At 48.7% G+C, this 17,453-nt stretch overlaps 1 protein-coding gene across 1 annotated transcript; it reads left to right on the plus strand.

Annotated features, from left to right (window-relative positions):
• Window positions 1-6,513: 6,513 nt before the first annotated feature.
• Window positions 6,514-15,331, plus strand: ZP3 (zona pellucida glycoprotein 3; the record flags this gene model as incomplete). The annotated part of the gene is made up of 8 exons (XM_079795772.1): window positions 6,514-6,801; window positions 8,591-8,713; window positions 10,812-10,911; window positions 10,996-11,173; window positions 11,270-11,387; window positions 14,311-14,402; window positions 14,540-14,667; window positions 15,132-15,331. 8 exons carry the CDS (start codon window positions 6,514-6,516, stop codon window positions 15,329-15,331), a joined length of 1,227 nt encoding a protein of 408 aa, XP_079651898.1.
• Between the last annotated feature and the right edge of the window lie 2,122 nt (window positions 15,332-17,453).

Consider the following 17,453-nt stretch of genomic DNA (forward strand, 5'->3'; position numbering starts at 1 on the left):
GCAGGGGGCAGCCTATCCATGATTCTCATCATGGATGTTTCTATCTCTCTCTCCCTCTTCCTTCCTCTCTGAAATCAATAAAAATATATTAAAAAGAAAAGAAAATGTTTGGAAGGTCTCACCACTAACTGTTAACTATGGTTGGGGCTCGAAGGGAGTGGATTTCCTTTTTACTTTAGGCACTTATTTTTTAAGGTAATTTTTTAACACTCTATTATAAAAAGCCAAAATATTGTACAAAACTTTGAAAAATATCAATCTTCCTTAGCTGTGATGAGGGTCACATAGTCTGTCAAGTGGGTTATAAATTTTATATGTTATTTGACATTTAACAATGAGATAATGAAAAATTTCCCACATACTCCAGAGTCCCTTTCCTTTTGTATCCCTAAAATGCCTTTCACTTCACCCACTGAACAAAACAGTATACCAAATCTTAGTCCATTAGGGTCCCTCCAACAAAAGTCTGACTACAGAATTAACGAATGGGGGCGTGTACATAGGCGTGTCTGGCAAATTCCAGCTGCCCAATTTGTCTCTATTACATGCCAGCTGTTTTGTCTTCATAAGGCGACAGGCAGAAAGGAAAAGTCCTATTTTTTTTTTTACACTAACTGCTTTTTATTATTAAATTTTGAAATCTTTCACAAGATGATTTAAAAAAAAAAAAAAACAAGAAAAAAACACACACACAATAATGTGACAACCACAGCTGATGTAATTTCCCATTGTTCCCAGTCAGCTCCAAACCTCCTGTGTGCAAAGCCCATTTCCATGCACCTAAATGAGATACAGGTTCTGAAATCCTTTATTCTAGCTGTAGCAGCTTATTATGCAGGCGCAGCCAAACACAAAGCTTCAGGACAGAGTGCACACAAACTTTACAACGTGGGCTTTGAATTTCAAATATGGGAACAAAAAAATCTACTACATGAAACTGACGGAAACCGAGCACAGATGTCTAAGACTGAACCTTGGAACTTGAGTGTAAGTCTTGCTTCCTCAAGTGCTTTCCTCTGCTACAGAACAGGCAGGTGAAGATGTAGAGCTTTGTAGTTAGTTTACATTATACACTCTGTAGATACCATACCAATTTTATTTTATTTTAAAAATACTAGAGGCCCAGTGCACGAAAATCACACACTGGTAGGGTCCCTAGTGGCTGCCGGCTGCTGGCTGGGGCCTCCCTCCCTTCCCCCTGCTGGCCCTGCCCCCTGGTTGAACTTGCGGTTGAGGGGACAATTTGCATACTATGCTTTTATTGTATAGGATATTTTTATTGATTTCAGAAAGGAAGGGAGATTCCAGTCAAGGGCACATTCCAGGGTTGTTGAGGGGAGAGAGATAGAAACATCAATGATGAGAGAGAATCAATGACCGGCTGCCTCCTGCATGCCCCACAGTGGGGATCAAGCCCACAGCCCTGGCATGTGCCCTGATGGGGAATCGAACCATGACTTCCTATTTCATAAGTCAATGCTCAACCACTGAGCCACACTCACCGGGTGGTACTATACCAATTTTAAAAGTTACACATAGGCCAGGAAATGTCCATCTGTTCGTTTGAATTGACCAGACCTTCCAGCTGGATCGCTGAAAACCAACCAGGGCACATGGGTGCGGTTTACTGATGGGCACACTGCACTCCTGATCTGTGGTGGCTCCTGCTTTCCTCATCGGAGCTGTCGCTATAGGCTTTGCGCCTCTGCCTGCCTCTCGAGCCCCGAGTGCTGTTGAATTCCTGGAGCTCTACCTCCTCTGTGTCTCTGATAATGTTCTGGACTTCTGGTCTGGATGGCAGGTCTTCTAGTTCAGAAAGCTTCTCAGGGTTGATCCAGTTGTTTTGAGGAAACTGCACATCAATCTTTATGTAAAGGTCACCTTTCACGAAGGGATTATAATACTGTGGCATTTCCTCACCTCGAACCACATGGACACATGCTGGTTAGTGACTTTGCCAGGGGGTATTTCACCATGACCTGACGTGCATCACGGTGCTTGAATGTGAACTGAAACCTGCAGAGGGCTTCCACAATGCTATCTTGTGTGTCACGTGCAAATCGTTGCCATCCCTCTGGGACACCTCATGTCCTTTCTCTTGTATGTCTCCTGGCTCCACTCCTGGGGTCTGGTCTGCTTCCTCAGTGAATGTAACTCTCCATCCATGTTTCATGCCTTTGTCTACGTGGGGAGCCGGTGGGGAACAGTGGACCCTTGTTTGTACCTGGCACTGCAGGGTGGTCCTGGGTATACTTCTTTAGAATTTTGTCAACTGCATCAAGTAAATGTTGATGTAAGAAATGTCCAACCCTGTAGAAAATTTTTATAAGAATTTATTTGATTCAAACTTACTATATATGCCAGGGAGCAAGATTTCAAATGCTCCCTGTTCTCTTTCTTCAAAAGTCTTAGATTCCTTGGCCCTTAGCCTTTCCATATAAATTTTAGAATCAGTTTCTAAAGTTTCTCTCTGTCTCTCTCTCTCTCTCACCTGTTGGAATTTTTATATAAATGATAGATTAATTTAGGGGAAAATATCTTTATGATATTGCATTTCCCATCCATGAATATGGACTATCTCTTTTTGCATTTAGGTATTCTTTGATGATTTTTCAATAAATTTTCATAAAATTTTCCTCAGTCCTAACTGGTTTGGCTCAGTGGATAGAGCGTCAGCCTGTGGACTCAAGGGTTCCAGGTTCGATTCCGGTCAAGGGCATGTACCTTGGTTGCAGGCACATCCTCAGTGCAGGAGGCAGCTGATTGATGTTTCTCTCTCATCAATGTTTCTAACTCTCTCTCCCTCTCCCTTCCTCTCTGTAAAAAAAATCAATAAAATATATTTTAAAATCTCACATTAATTAATTATCATGTGCTCTGCCCTATGCTAAATACTTCACCAACATTATAAAAAAATAAAAATTTCCTCAAAGATCTTACAGCTCTTTTGTTGGTTTGTTTTATGCCTAGTAACCTCGTATTTTGTTTCAGTAGTTACTTTTGCAACTTGTTAATAGCCTTTTTCTGAAATTGGATCCCATTGTCTTCTCTTTCACTTGAATCTGACTTAGAGAGGGTTTATTTTGGGAGAGAGAGAGAGGTTGATTTGTTGGTCCATTCATCCAGTGGCTGATTCTTGTATGTGCCCTGACCAGGGATCAAACCTGCAACCTTGGCTTATCAAGATGACACTCTAACCAACTGAGCTCCTCTGCCAGGGCGAGAGAGGGTTTGAAATTCTGTTCACCCTTTACCCAGATTCAGCAAATGTGACCATTTGCTACACATGCTCTCTCTGTATCTCTTTACACGTGTATAAATATGTGTCTATATATGTATGTACATATATACATATATACCGACATATGCTTTTTTAAAAAACACTCAGCATCATCCCCTCACATCAGGAGGCACCTGATGTCAGTTTATCCCATTATCCCACTAATGGTTAGTTAACTTGGACAATATGGCTAAAGTAGTGTCTGCCAGATTTATCCACTATAAAGAAACCACTTAATCCTTTGTAATTAATAAAGAATCTTTAGGGAGAAATTTTGAAACTATGCATTCAAACTTCCATCAACTAGGTTTATTGTGGTAAAACATACATACCATAAAATTTACCATTTTAAATAATTTTAAGTGCACAATTCAGTGGCATTCAGTACATTCACATTTTTGTGCAACCATCATTACTATCCATCTTCAGAACTTTTCCTCCAACTTTCTCAAGATATAAGTGACATATAGCATTGTAGACGTTTAAAGTGTACAGCACATTGATTTGATACTTTTATATATTGTAAATGATCATCACCATAGATTTAGCTAATATCTCCATCATACCATCAACTAACTTTTTAACATGCATGGATAATTCTTGCCTGAATCTATTACTGTGATGATTGCAAATGGTTATTAGCTGGCATTCTAGTGTAAGGAAATTTCAATTTTACAGAAAAAGTTTTCCCACCTATGTGTTTTTATCATCAGCATGGATGCTCATGGATTCTTATTCAGTGTGTAGTTTTTATTGTCCTATTCATTTGATGCACAGTTGTCCCCAGTTGGGCCAGTGGGATTATCTCCCTCCTCCCCTCCCCCCACCCAGTCACCACCACCATTCAGTTTGCTCTTGTGTTCTTTTGACACATCCTTGTCATTTTGTGAGCATTTTTTTTTTTTTGCTTAACAATATGTTCCAGAGTCTCCTTGTATTTTTCGGCCTTACCCTTGAATCAGCCAACTCTCCAAGGATCCCTAGGTTCTGCTTTTACAGCGGAATAGTACTTAGAAATCAACATCTGGGAAGATACGAAAAATGCTATGCTCTGGGCTAGTGGCCGGGCCTTTGATGCATTCTGGCCACCAGAGGGCAGCACTTCTCAGAAAAACAATGCAAAAGACCCAGAATCTGGCTTGGGCTGGGCAGGCCATGCTTCCTGATGGAAGTGTCTCTAGTTCTCTTTCCAAAAAAGAGAAACACACACACACTCACACTCACACTCACACAGAAACAAACAAAAAGAGAGAAATACAAGCCTCATACCACTTGCTTACCACCACTCCATGCGTTTAAAGACACTCCTATCACCCTAGCTGGTTTAGCTCAGTGGATAGAGCATCGGCCTGAGGACTGAAGGGTCCCAGATTCGATTCTGGGTCCAGGATTCGATTCTGGTCAAGGGCACATGCCCCAGTTGTGGGCTCAATCCCCTGTGGAGGGCATGCAGGAAGCAGCCAATCAATGATTCTCTCTCATCATTGATGTTTCTATCTCTCTCTCCCTCTCCCTTTCTCTCTGAAATCAATAAAAATATATATATTTTAAAAAAGACACCCTTATCCCTCACCCAGACTGCCCCCACCAGTACATGCTTCATCTGACCCTCACCAATTTCTTCATGTCTTTTTTTCTGAAGTCTTCTAATTGGGGTTAGCTCTGAGGCAAAGAGCAAGAGGGGATGGATATGAGGCTTCAGGGAGTTCCTGATTTCTCATTACCGGCCCACCCCACCCTATTGCGAGCACAACTCGAAAACACAGCTGTGGGTAACAAATACAAGAGGCCCCTTCCTTCCCCAGTGAGGCCCCACTGGTAGGATACAGTCTCTCAGCTCATTGTCCCTCAGGGCCTCAGGCCACAGCTGGCTCCCTCCTTCTGGGCCTGGAAGGCAGGAAACCCAGAGAGGAGGGCTTCCACGGGGGCAGGCCACCAAAGTGAGCTTGCAGCCTGTGCTCTGAGTTCCTACCTGCTTCTCTGTTGACTGTATCTGCCCTCCACCCCCCATGTTGATCAGCTCAGAGGAAGTTGTGGGGTAATCTCTTCCCTCCGTTTATTTATTTTTTCACAAGTAAACTAGAATATTAAACACACACACACACACAAATACCAGTGGGGTATTTCAGCAATTTAAATTTATGGTTCAATTACTTTATTTTATTTATTTATTTTATCTTTTTCTTCCTTTTTTCTTTTTTGTGGTTCAATTACTTTAGAGGCATGCATTTACAACTGAGTACATACTTCTACCCTAGGAATTAAGTGCCATTAATTTTTGTATTTCTCCTTCCCTCCGGAAGGAGTTTTACCCAGGCCTGGCAGAGTAGGCCATTGTAAATGCTGACCCTGTCCATCCTTCTCTACCCTCTGCCACCAGGACTGGTGCCATAGCCTCTTGACCCTTGACTCCAGTCAAGGCTTCCAGGCAGAGCTAACCAGATTCCTCACCTGATTCAGGCCCCTCTGTGGTGCTTCTCCACAGCAGAGTAAAATCCAACCTCTCAGCCTGCACCTTCAGGATCCTCCCCAGCCCTCTAAACTGCCACTCTTGCTCTTCCGCTCCCCCAATCTGAAGCTCCAGCAACTCTGAGCTCAAATTGCTCCCTCCCCCGCCCATCCAGTGTCCTGTCTACACCTCTACCCACACAGCTGCCTCTACCTAAACTGACCTCCCCTCCTATCTTCCATAATGTTGGGCAGCAGGTCAAAATTTGCCAGCTCCTAATGATGCCTCTTCCTGCTCTTACTTGGAATAAGCTACCTGCCTTCTCCAATAAAATTCTACCCACCCTTCAATCAAGACCTTTCTCTTGGCCTCCCCCATCCACCTGGGACAGCTCTTAGCTCCCTCAGTAGGCTATGAGGACAGGGCCAGCAAAGGATGGGCACGAGGGGTGGGAGTAGAAAGGGATGAGAAATTATGATTGACCAGGCTGCCAGGTCACACTTCTCACACTTTAACATGAATGCAAATCAACTGGGGAGGGAGTGTAAAACCAGATTCTGACTCTGTGATTTGGATGGGGCTGAGAGCCTGCATTGCCAACAAGCTCCAGGTGATGCCCATGCTGCTGCACGGGATGCCAGTTTGAGCAGCAAGAGCTTAGCTGACTGGATTGGCTGAGGTGGGGGGGCAGGTGGGAGCCCAGGTGTGAGTGGCCATCATCCAGGGTATAAGAGGGCAGGTGGTGGCTGCCCAGCAGTTACTAGAGGGAGTGTTTGGAGGTGTCATGGCGCTGAGCTATGGGCTTTTCATCATCTGCTTTCTGCTCTGGGGAGGCACGGAGCTGTGCTACTCCCAGCCCATATGGCAGAGGGGGACCCCCCGCATTGTGGTGAAGTGTCTGGAGGCCCAGCTCATGGTCACTGTCAGCAAAGACCTTTTTGGCACCGGGAAGCTCATCAGGCCTGCAGACCTCACCCTGGGCCCCGAGGACTGTGAGCCCCTGGTCTCTATGGACACCGATGATGTGGTCAGGTTTGAGGTTGGGCTACATGAGTGTGGCAACAGCCTGCAGGTGAGGCTTGGGCCTGGCATGGGTGGGAGGACACGGGAGAGGTGGCCCCCAATGGGGAGTGTGGATTCAGAGATAGTGTAGCTGGGACTAGGGCAGCTCCCTTTCACTTGTGGGGTGGGAGGAGGAGCAGCTGAGGCCTAAAGCTGGGCTGGGGGGAGAGGAGGGAGGAGGCACTGGGAGGGGGGGAGAGGTGGTGGCTTCTGCCTTTAGTTGGCCAAATTAGGTAGGTGGGTGGAGTCCAGAGGGCAGTGCATTTTAGGTCAGACTGGGGAGTGAGGGCTTAATGTAGGAGGCATGTTTGGGAGGAGAACTGAGTTCTCCAGGCCAGACCTCTCCCCTAAAGTGGGGGGTTAGTAAGTCCTCACTTAATGTCATGAATAGGTTCTGTGCCTTTCAGCAAAATGGCCTATAACGAAACCAATTTTACCACAGGCTAATTGAATTAATGCATTAATGAAACTGCTATCCTCAGACTAGGAGGGACCTTCCGGCAAGGCAGGGCTGGCGGGGCACAGATCCCTAGCTGGTCCACAATCCCCTGGACCAACTTCATTCTGCTTCATGGAGAACCTGTCCTCCCCTCCATCATGGGGCTCCCACTTCTGCCCACCCAGCTCTGGACTGGAATCTTAGTAGCTGGCTGGGGCGGGACAAGCCCAGCCCCTGGAGGCATCCCCTGGAGCTCTAGCTTTAGGTGTGGTTCCCAGGGTTTGCCTTGAAGACTCCTGGGTCCTTGTATCCCTGGGGAGAGGGCTGGGAAGCCAGCGAGGTGCGGTAGTTATTTAAGGAATTAGTCTAGCTTAGTAACTCTCAGATCCTTGCATTAGATTCAGCTGTTAAAACTAAGCTGGGGCTTTTAGAACTCCCGGTTCCCATAGGCTAAACCAGAACAGAAGGGGGAGCCAGACATCAGTATCTCTAAGATCCCAGATGGCTCCACTAGCCTGACAAGTGCAGCGTTTCCCACAAGTGAAAGGGAGCTTTCCCAATCTCGCCTGATAAGGATCACCTGGGGTCAGGGCTGCTTGGGAACGACTCCTGGGCCATTCCACAGCCCACACTTGGTTTACTACCCTGCTGTCCTGAAAATCTTACCTTTTCAACCTTTTCATTTTGCAATGGGCCCCACAAATTATGCAGCTGGTCTGTCTGGGCACTCTTTACTAGAAAGCTAGGGCTCTCCCCTGAAGGTTGAGGGGTTGGGTGGGCCAGGCAACCACTTGGGCCCCAGGTGATCTCCTGAAAAGCTGATTAGAAGCCGCAAATTGCTCCAGTGGCACCTGCCTGTACTCGTCCTGCCTCAGGCAGCCACTGAACCCATTTGGCTTTCTGTGAAATGGGCCAGAGAACAAGTCAGAAGAGGCAGGGCACCCTGGTGCTGACTGAGCCTCCAAGGGGACCTTAACAAGGAGCAGATGTGGGCCTAGAAACCAAAGTAACTTGGAACTTTCTGGCTTCATCCTGGTGGCGTTCTGGGCCCCAGGCCTCCCCTGGAAGAGGAAACTGGGTGTGGATTGGGGTGGCAGCCTGAGCAGAGGAACATGCCCAACACCTCGAGCTCTGGGAGTTGAACCAGACCCCTGCAGTGCCCTCAACACTTCAAGAACAAAAAAACCGAGGTGTGCGGGTGGCGCCTGCCCAGGCTCTCCATGGTCGCAGCAGAGCAGGCTTTGGGTCGGGGCCTGTGTCCTCCCGGCCTCCGTTGGGCTCCCCTCCCTGCTCCCTGGCATAGGTTGGGCCCAGCTCTGACAGGTGAAGCTGGTGGGGTTGACCCTCCCCTTTCCTTCAGGTGACCGAGGACGCCTTGGTGTACAGCACCTTCCTGCTCCACAACCCCCGCCCTGTGGGAAACCTGTCCATCGTGAGGACAAACCGCGTGGAGGTGCCCATAGAATGCCGCTTCCCCAGGTCAGTGCGGGAGGAGCTGTCGCTGCCACTGGTGCCAAGGCCCCTTGGCAATCCCGTCGGCCTCCCAGCCACATCTGGCAGCATGGCTGCAAGAAGGTGGACGTGCGTGGGCTGTGGTCACTGCCCTCAGCCCTGGGTAGAGTCAGGGGCCTCCTGAGCCTCTGAAATGCATCTGGGCCACAGCTGCCCCTTGGAGTTCAGGACACTTTTTCAAAAGTGTAGGGGGAGGTTCCGAGCTCTGACCAACACATCCGGCTGTTTCCCTGTGGTTTAACCCAGTCCACGTGTGTGGGTGGGGGAAGCCCCTCAAGCCCTGAGCGCTAAGCAGTGACCGTGAACTTTGGCACTGCGGTGTGAGGAGAGGGTGGCTGTGGCTTATAACACAACACAGGGTCCTGTGCTGGGCTGAGTGCACAGTGTGTAGGTCTTAATCCCTGTCCTCCCCTCTGGGGGAAGGTAGGGGAGGATGGTGCTGATACCATGAGGGTACAGGGATGAGCTTGCGCCAGGAGAGAGGTCAAGGGAGGAGTTCCCAGAACAAGATCCTGGATGGGGCCTTGGGACAGGTGAGGCTGAGATCTAGGCAGAGCCACATACACCCCAGGGGAGAGCAGTGAGTCACTAGTCGGGGCTACAGCCCGGGGGCCTGGTGCCTATGGCTTAATAAAGGGAGGGGGACAGATGGGTTCTAAAGGCCAGAGATGCAGTGAAGGTGTTCAGGCTCAGTTTAGCAGGTGCCCCTCCCCAAGCACCAAACAGAATGAGAACTGATTCTTCAACCTGGAAGGTCCTCTGGTAGCTGGTAGGAGAGACACGTGGGAGCTGGTGGGACCAGTTGGAGACTGGGATGAGAGAAGACCTGACCTGTGGCAGCTGACTTAGAGAGCTAAGGAGAGTTGGAGGAGCTGGGCGCCTGATGATGTTGGGTGGGGGAGATGGAGTCACCAAGGGCAGGGCTCTGTGCCTGCCCTCCTATTGGCCAGAGAGACTTGAAGCCTTGCTGGGATCATGGCCATCTCTCACTTCAAAATAGCTCTGCTGGGGACGGAACAGAGCATGTTGGCTCACCGGCCTGATGTCTGCGGACCGTGGGGAGGCTTGTCTCGGGCTGAGGTACCTTATCCCAGCTCCAGTTAGCGGAGGTCTGGTTCTTGAAGTAGCCTTTTCCATTAGACCCCCCTGGGGTCAGCGGGGCAGATGTCTTGAGACACCTGACTGCTTCCAGGGACTTCCTGTCTCAGTTTAGGCTCAGAGTATCTCACTAGCTTCTCAAGAACCAGAGGCCTGCGGACCCCGCCTGCTGCTGCTTGGTCCGGAAGGAAGGGTGTCTGGTCTAATTAGCATACTACGCTTTTATTATTATAGATTGTTTAGTGAATTTTGGTGCATTGCTAAAAATCCTGGCCTAAGAGCAAGGTCAAGCATGCACACGTGTTAGAGAAGTGGATTTAAAAGATTGCCTCAAGCCCTGACCGGTGTGGCTCAGTTGGTTGAGCGTCATCCCTTACACCAAAAAGTTTGCTGATTTGATTCTGGTCAGGGCACATGCCTGGGCTGCGGGCTCCATCCCCAGAAGGGAGTATGCAGGAGGCAGGTGATCAATGTTTTTCTCTCCCCCCCCAGTCCCCTCTCAAGTCAATAAAAACATATTTATATGTATAAAAAATAACCAGAGGCCTAGCTGCATCTGTCTCTGAAGACTCCTTCACTAGGACTGGCCTCAAGAATCCTGAGAAGTACAGAGAGGGACTGTGGCCTCAGACCCCACACCTGAGCCTCCCAGGTGAACCTTAACAAGGAGCCTCCCAGGTGAACCTTCACAAGGAGCAGATGTGGGTCTAGAAACCAAAGTAACTTGAGATGGCTGCCTTCATACTGTAGCTCAGATGTCCTCATGGCTGGGAGGAACCACTCACACATGTTGAGTGCAGGAGGTTAAGGGACAGGCTGAGACTTCATGTGTCTGTTCAGCTGCCTTGACTAGCTGTCTGGCTGGGTCACAGCTAAAGACTTTGCAATGAGGTAGAAGTGAGACCCCCTCTAATGTGGAGCCATATGGGGTGAGCCCCACGACAAGTAGCTCCTGTTCTCTTCCCAGGCAGGGCAACGTGAGCAGCCATGCCATCCTTCCCACCTGGGTGCCCTTCAGGACCACAGTGTTTTCGGAGGAGAAGCTGGTTTTCTCCCTGTACCTGATGGAGGGTAAGCAAGGAGGGCTGGTGGGGGGGAGCTGGTGGGGGGGAGCTGGCGGGGAGGGGAGCTCTCACTCCTGACTGTGTCCTTCAGAGAACTGGAGCTCTAAGAAGAGGTCCCCCACCTTCCAGCTGGGAGACACAGCCCACCTCCAGGCCGAAGTTCACACTGGCAGCCACGTGCCACTGCGACTGTTCGTGGACCACTGTGTGGCTACACCGACGCCAAATCGGAATGCCTCCCCGTATCACACCATTGTGGACTTCCATGGGTGAGGGCTGGGCTGCCTTTCTGGGGAACCCTCATAACATGACCTATGCCACCTTCCTCGGCCTTTAACTTCATTCTTCACTCATTCTCTTCAAAGTTGTCTCGTGGATGGCCTCTCCGATGCTTCATCTGCTTTCAAAGCGCCCAGACCGGGGCCAGAGACTCTCCAGTTCACAGTGGATGTGTTCCACTTTGCTAATGACTCCAGAAACATGGTAATACCTCTTCTTAATACCCAGAACTTTAGGGGTCAGGCCAATCAGGCTTACTCTGCTGCTTTAGCTCACTAGTTGTCTCAAGTAATAACTTAATAGCTCTGCCCCCTTCCTAGTAACTCCACAACTTGCCAAGTAGATAAAGCCATGGGCTCTAGAGAGATCTTCAAGCCATGGGTGACACAGTCCCTTAGATAGGTAGCAAATCCATGAAGGATAGAGACAGAATCAGGGATCCTAGAAATAGAACAAAGAAGAGGAACCCAGGAGACTTAGCTGATGGTTCAAATAAGATGAGCACCAACAACCATGGTATTTGGTGACCAGGTTACTGATCTTGTCCTTGCCAAGGTCAGCAGGGCCAGAACCCAGATGATGGGGAGGGCGGGTGGGTTTGAGTAAAGAAGTTGACAAAAGCAGGTGTCAGCTTTCCAGAGGCTTTCTAGAAGGGCAAGGAAAGCAGATGAGAACTTCTCATACAGCGAAGCATCTTAAACTTGATCATAGGCTAGACCAGTGACTTTGTGAAACCCAAATGCATCAGCATCGCCTAGAGGGCCTGTTGAACTAGATTGCTGGGCCCTGCCTCCAGGGTCTGGCTCAGTAGGTCTGGATTGGAGCCTACAATTTGCATTGCTGACAAGTCCCCGATGCAAATTCTCTGGGGGCCACCCCTTCAGAACCACTAAGTGAGAAAGCCCACTTGAAACTAAGGGGATGGAGGGAGTGGGAGCTAAAATGTAGACTGCTCCTGATGACTGAGGTATGGACAGATGGGACATGAAGCACCAGTAGGACTGCCCTATAATCAGACAGTGCTGGTAGAATTTGACAAATAAAAATCAAGTAGCTTTTATTTAAATATATTTTGATTTCAGAGAGGAAGGGAGAGGGAGAGAGAAACATGAGAATCATTGATCAGCTGCCTCCTGGATGCCCCTTACTGGGGATCTAGCCTGTAACCCGGGCATATGCCCTGACCAGGAATCCAACCATGACCCTCTGGCTCATAGGTTGACACTCAACCACTGAGCCATGCCAGCTGGGCTCAAGTAGCTTTTAAGCAAGTTAGGAATAGGGGTTGTAAAGTTTGGAATAGCTGGTCAGGAGGGAGAAGTGATTAAAACGGGGGTTCTCAACTCCAGCTCTATACTAATCCCCTGGAAAGTGATTATGATACTTGCATATATTCCCATATAGTTTCACTTAAGTGGGGGAGGGGGTTGGCAATGCCTTTTCCAACATCTTATAAAAATCTTCAAACATTAAGCTGAAAGAATTTTATAGCAAACATCTATGTACCTACCATCTAGGTTCTACCATTAATGTTTTACTATATCATCATCCATCCACTAGTCTATCTTGTTTTACTTGAAAATGCATCAAAAGCCACTTAAGCTCCCCATGACGCTAATAAGCAGCCAGGTTTGCAAACCACTGAACCAGAGGCTCAAAGGCTGGGAGGCATCAGGGGCAAGCAGTGGGAATTTGTAGAAGAGTATGTTGCTGCTCCCTCACCTCGCCCAGAGTTCTGTTCTGAGAACAGAAGTAGTTTGATACAGACTGGTAGATAGCAGGAGGGGCAGGAATGAAAGCTGTTAGTGCGATGTCCCAAAGCTTCTGATGGCAGGTCCTGGATTGAACGGAACTGGGGATAAAGGAGAACAGACTTTGAGAAAGGGTCCTGGTCCCCCCCTTGTGGGTCATAGGCTAGAGCAGTGGTCGGCAAACTGCGGCTCGCGAGCCACATGCGGCTCTTTGGCCCCTTGAGTGTGGCTCTTCCACAAAATACCATGGCCTGGGCGAGTCTATTTTGAAGAAGTGGCGTTAGAAGAAGTTTAAGTTTAAAAAATTTGGCTCTCAAAAGAAATGTCAATCGTTGTACTGTTGATATTTGGCTCTGTTGACTAATGAGTTTGCCGACCCCTGGCCTAGAGGACCCTTTGGGGGATAGGGAGTTGAGGTTGACTTCCGAGGTGGTCCAGTGGGGAGGACGGGCCTAAGATTTCGTACAGGGGGTCGCCTGAGCTGGTATCTGCATCTCCAGGGATAGGGAGGTACTAAGAGACCAGAGGACAATGCTGATCAGTGGCAGGTAGCCCAAGCTCTGGGAGGGTTCTCCCTCAAAGGTGGGCTGTGTGGCCTGGCTGACTGTGGCCATGGCAGAAGAGAGAAGGAACAGCTTATTCAAGAGCTAATGGGGAACCACCCTAGGATCTTAGGCCCCAGTTAGCATCCGAAAAAATGTACTGAGAAGAAGCTGAGGATAAGAACAGTTCCCTCCTGGAATAGGGACTCTCAAGGCCCCAGAACCCTTCTGTGGTGGGGCCGATAGAAGTGCCTCCTGCCTTGTTTGTTTCCAAAATGGATTCCCTGCCTGTATACTTGGCCACTAGGTGGTGGCCAAGGTTTGTGGCTCTGCAGAAGGCTTCAGCGAGAAGGTGATAGCATTTCCATGCCCTTGCAGGGTTGGCAGGGGGCTGTTGATGTGCCACGTAGAGTATAAAATAGGACCTCTGGCTGAGGATGTCCCTCTCAAGAGGACCAGAGCTGACTTGAGCCTTGGCTTTGTCCAAATTTGACCTATCCCAGGTGGTCTGGGGGATAATAGCCCCTTTGGGCTTGATTCCTGGCCTGGGCCCCAAGATTCTGATTTAATGGGCCTAGGTTGGGCATGCTTGGTGATTAGACAAGTTTGGGATAGGCTGGGAAGTTAAAGATGATGGGTTCCAATTTAGAATCCAATTTGCTACTTGCTCTGAAGTTTTAGACAAGTTAACCTCTGACCTTCTGTGGCCCATCTCTAAAATGTAGCTCTTCCACCCCTCCTCCCAAGGGTTAAGGGTTATATAAGAAATGACTTTTTATTAAAGTCACTGATACAGCTTAGAGCTCCCCTAGTAATAACTGCTTTTACTTCCAGATATATATCACCTGCCATCTGAAGGTCACTTCAGCTGACCAAGTCCCAGACCAACTAAACAAAGCCTGCTCCTTCAGCAAGTCTTCCAACAGGTGAAGAGAGGAGATTGGACATGGCGGGGGTAGAAAACCTGACTGACCACCCTGTGTCTGTTCCCCAACATGAATATTATCAGCAAACTGCTTCTTGCAGGCAACCGTCATCTAACCCTCTCGTCTTTCCCTCTCAGCTGGTCCCCAGTAGAAGGCACTGCTGATATCTGTCACTGCTGTAACAACGGCAGCTGTGGCATTCCAAGTCGGTCCAGGAGACTGGTGGGACAGCGGCAAGAGTCTGCTTCCCGCAGGCGCAGGCACGGTAAGTCTTAAGTTGGCCATAGGGCTATTGCTCTCCCCTTGGGGTACTTGCTGTCATTTTAGGGTGACATTTTCCTCCCTTATCCCCCATTTAAAGATGTTTACTCCTAGGGGTGCAATTTTGAGCTTTCTTTTAACAATATATATTTTTATTGCTATCAGAGCGGAAGGGAGAGGGAGAGAGAGATAGAAACATCAATGATGAGAGAGAATCATTGATTTGCTGCCTTCTGCATGACCCCTACTAGGGATCAAGCCTGCAACCCGGGCATGTGCCCTTGACTGGAATCGAACCTGGGACTCTTTAGTCCACAGGCCGATGCTCTATCCACTGAGCCAACCCAGCTAGGGCTTGAGCTTTCTTGATTAAAACAAAACCTAGTTCAGTCCACCGAGGCAGAGCAAAACCCTTAACCTGATTCCTGGTGAGGGACAAAGGTGACCCTTGGGTGTCTCATCTTTCAGTGACAGAAGAGGCAGATGTCACAGTGGGGCCACTGATCTTCTTGGGGAAGACTGCTAACCCTGATGTGGAGGAGTCGACCTCTTCTCTCACCTCTTTGATGCTGGGGTTAGTCCTAGCGATGGTGGCTTTCCTGACTCTGGCCAACATTGTTCTGGGTCTTGCCAAGTGGCGTCGGGCTGCTTTCCACCCTGTGAAGTGACCTGTGTATGCTTCCCAATAAAAGTGTTAGCAAAACATTCAAACCTGTAAAGAATTTTGTGAGTTTATTTGAGCCAAACTGTCGACAATTGCCAGGAAGCAATATCTCAACGGAATGGTGGTTTCTCATCTATTTTTATACATTGCAATCAAAGGAAGGGATGTAGGTAGGTTACATGAAATTCATTGGTGATAGATTCGAGAGGTGGGAGAAAGCAAAGCGGGGGCGGGGGTGGGGCAGAAACCCCTGGGATTGGATAAAAAGTAAAATTATAGACACGTACTTAGGTGGGTGCAGGAACAATTAACATAACAATGAAGGAATTTGTGGTATCTGTCCTGGAGCCCAGGCACATTAGGTTGAGCCCAAAGAGGTTTGTAAAAAGGGAAGTTACAAGTTACCCAGACATTTCAAGGATGTTATTATAGATGCAAAAAGACAAGCTCAGTTAAGGTAAACGTTGACCTTGTCAGTGAAGATACAGGTCTAGGATGTAACTACCCACCATAACTGCTTTTAGTTAAAGTGTAATTTCAGACCATCCTTTGTGGTTACTTTAGGTCTCCGAGTTTGTAAGACCACCATGCAGGCCTTCCCTGAGCTTGTCAAGTTAGCATGTGGCCCCTTTCGTCCACAAAAGAAAGTAACCTTTGGGGTGTAGCGCAGTGACTACAGATGGGGGTGAATTGGAGTGGTTGTGGGCGGGAGGGACAGACTGGAAAACAGCACCATAGGTTCAAATAGCACAATCTTAGGTACTGTTGCGCCTCTAGTGTGAGTCTGCCTATCTACATAGTGGAGAGGGCAGGCTGGTTTGTGAAGGCAAGTCTGTATTTCCCTGGCTTTCAGCCACATGTCCTTCCTGGGGGGAAGGTTCATCTTCCCAGGGACAACTATAATGTCCTGTCTCCAAGGAGGACAATACAAAAGCTGGGGGCAAACGCTGTGAAGCCCCTCAGAGTGGGCTGGCCCTTAGCTGGCTCCAGCATCATCTGAGATGGGACTCTTCTCTCTGGGTGAAGGTTGCCTTCACTGCAGAATCCCAGCTTTTCTAGTTACTTGTTATGAGTCCTGAATAGGCTGGTACCTGCTGGCCAGGTGGTTAAGCATAAACTGATCGGAGCCAATAAATGTCATGTCTTATGGCTCTGTTTCCGTGGCCTTGCGTCTGGCTGAGGCCAGAGGCTCAGATGTGTTGACATGGGCATAGAAGCCGACGTCTAAAGTACATTCAGAGCAGGGTCTTGTGATTCTGGGTCTGAGAAGTACAGAAAGGACCACGACCTAGGTCCTTGCCCCTCCTAGCCTGATCTGCAAACACCATGGGCATCACCTGGGGATTTGTGGGAAGGTTAATGTTTTAGGCCCCATCCTAGAATCTGCATCGTAACAAAATCCCCTAGTGGTTCAGGTGTGTTGAAGTGCACTGGGTCAGGGGATTTGTATCAAGAAGGAATCATGCCCCCAAAGTAGGTCATGGTGTGCTGTGTGAAGGAGTAAAAGACTAGGTGTAGGAGGGGTGGGCTTCCTGGAGTTAGTGATCCTGTAGCAAACCCTCAAAGAACTAGCAGGTGCTAGATCAGCAAAGGGGGAGCCATGGGTGTGGAGGGAGGAAAGAACAGGGAGAACCTGTGCCCTGGAGGAGGATGGAGTAGAGAGGGAGTAGGGCTTGTGAAAAGGAGCCACTGAAGCCATGGAAGGACCATGCCTGGTTAGGAAAATCAGCTGAAGCAGCAGAGAGCATGGCCTGGAGGCTGAGAGAAAGCCAGCCTGTCTCCTTGCCACCGCGGGCTTGGCAGGTCCCTTCAGGTGTAGGATGGGAATGTCTGGAGGCTGGGTAAGTAGAGCACATGGGCTCCTGGTTCATGCTGCAGGACTCTCAGGGCCAGATGGCTTGTCTCTCAAGCACCCCGCTCTACCCCTGCCGGAGCCTGTTTACTGCTGCTTAGCAACATCATCCTGTTTCAGATGAGGAAGTTCTCCACTTCAGGGTTGTTGTGAGGATTAACGTGAAACGTGGTGTCCAGCATGTGTTCAATCCAAGCTGTTTTATAAGCAAAGGCTACTCCCAGGACACCCTGGGGACCGTCCCTGCCTTAACACCCATTACTTGCCCTCATGT

This window comes from Cnephaeus nilssonii (assembly GCF_951640355.1).
Source record: "Cnephaeus nilssonii genome assembly, chromosome: 2".
NCBI classification, from domain to species: domain Eukaryota; kingdom Metazoa; phylum Chordata; class Mammalia; order Chiroptera; family Vespertilionidae; genus Cnephaeus; species Cnephaeus nilssonii.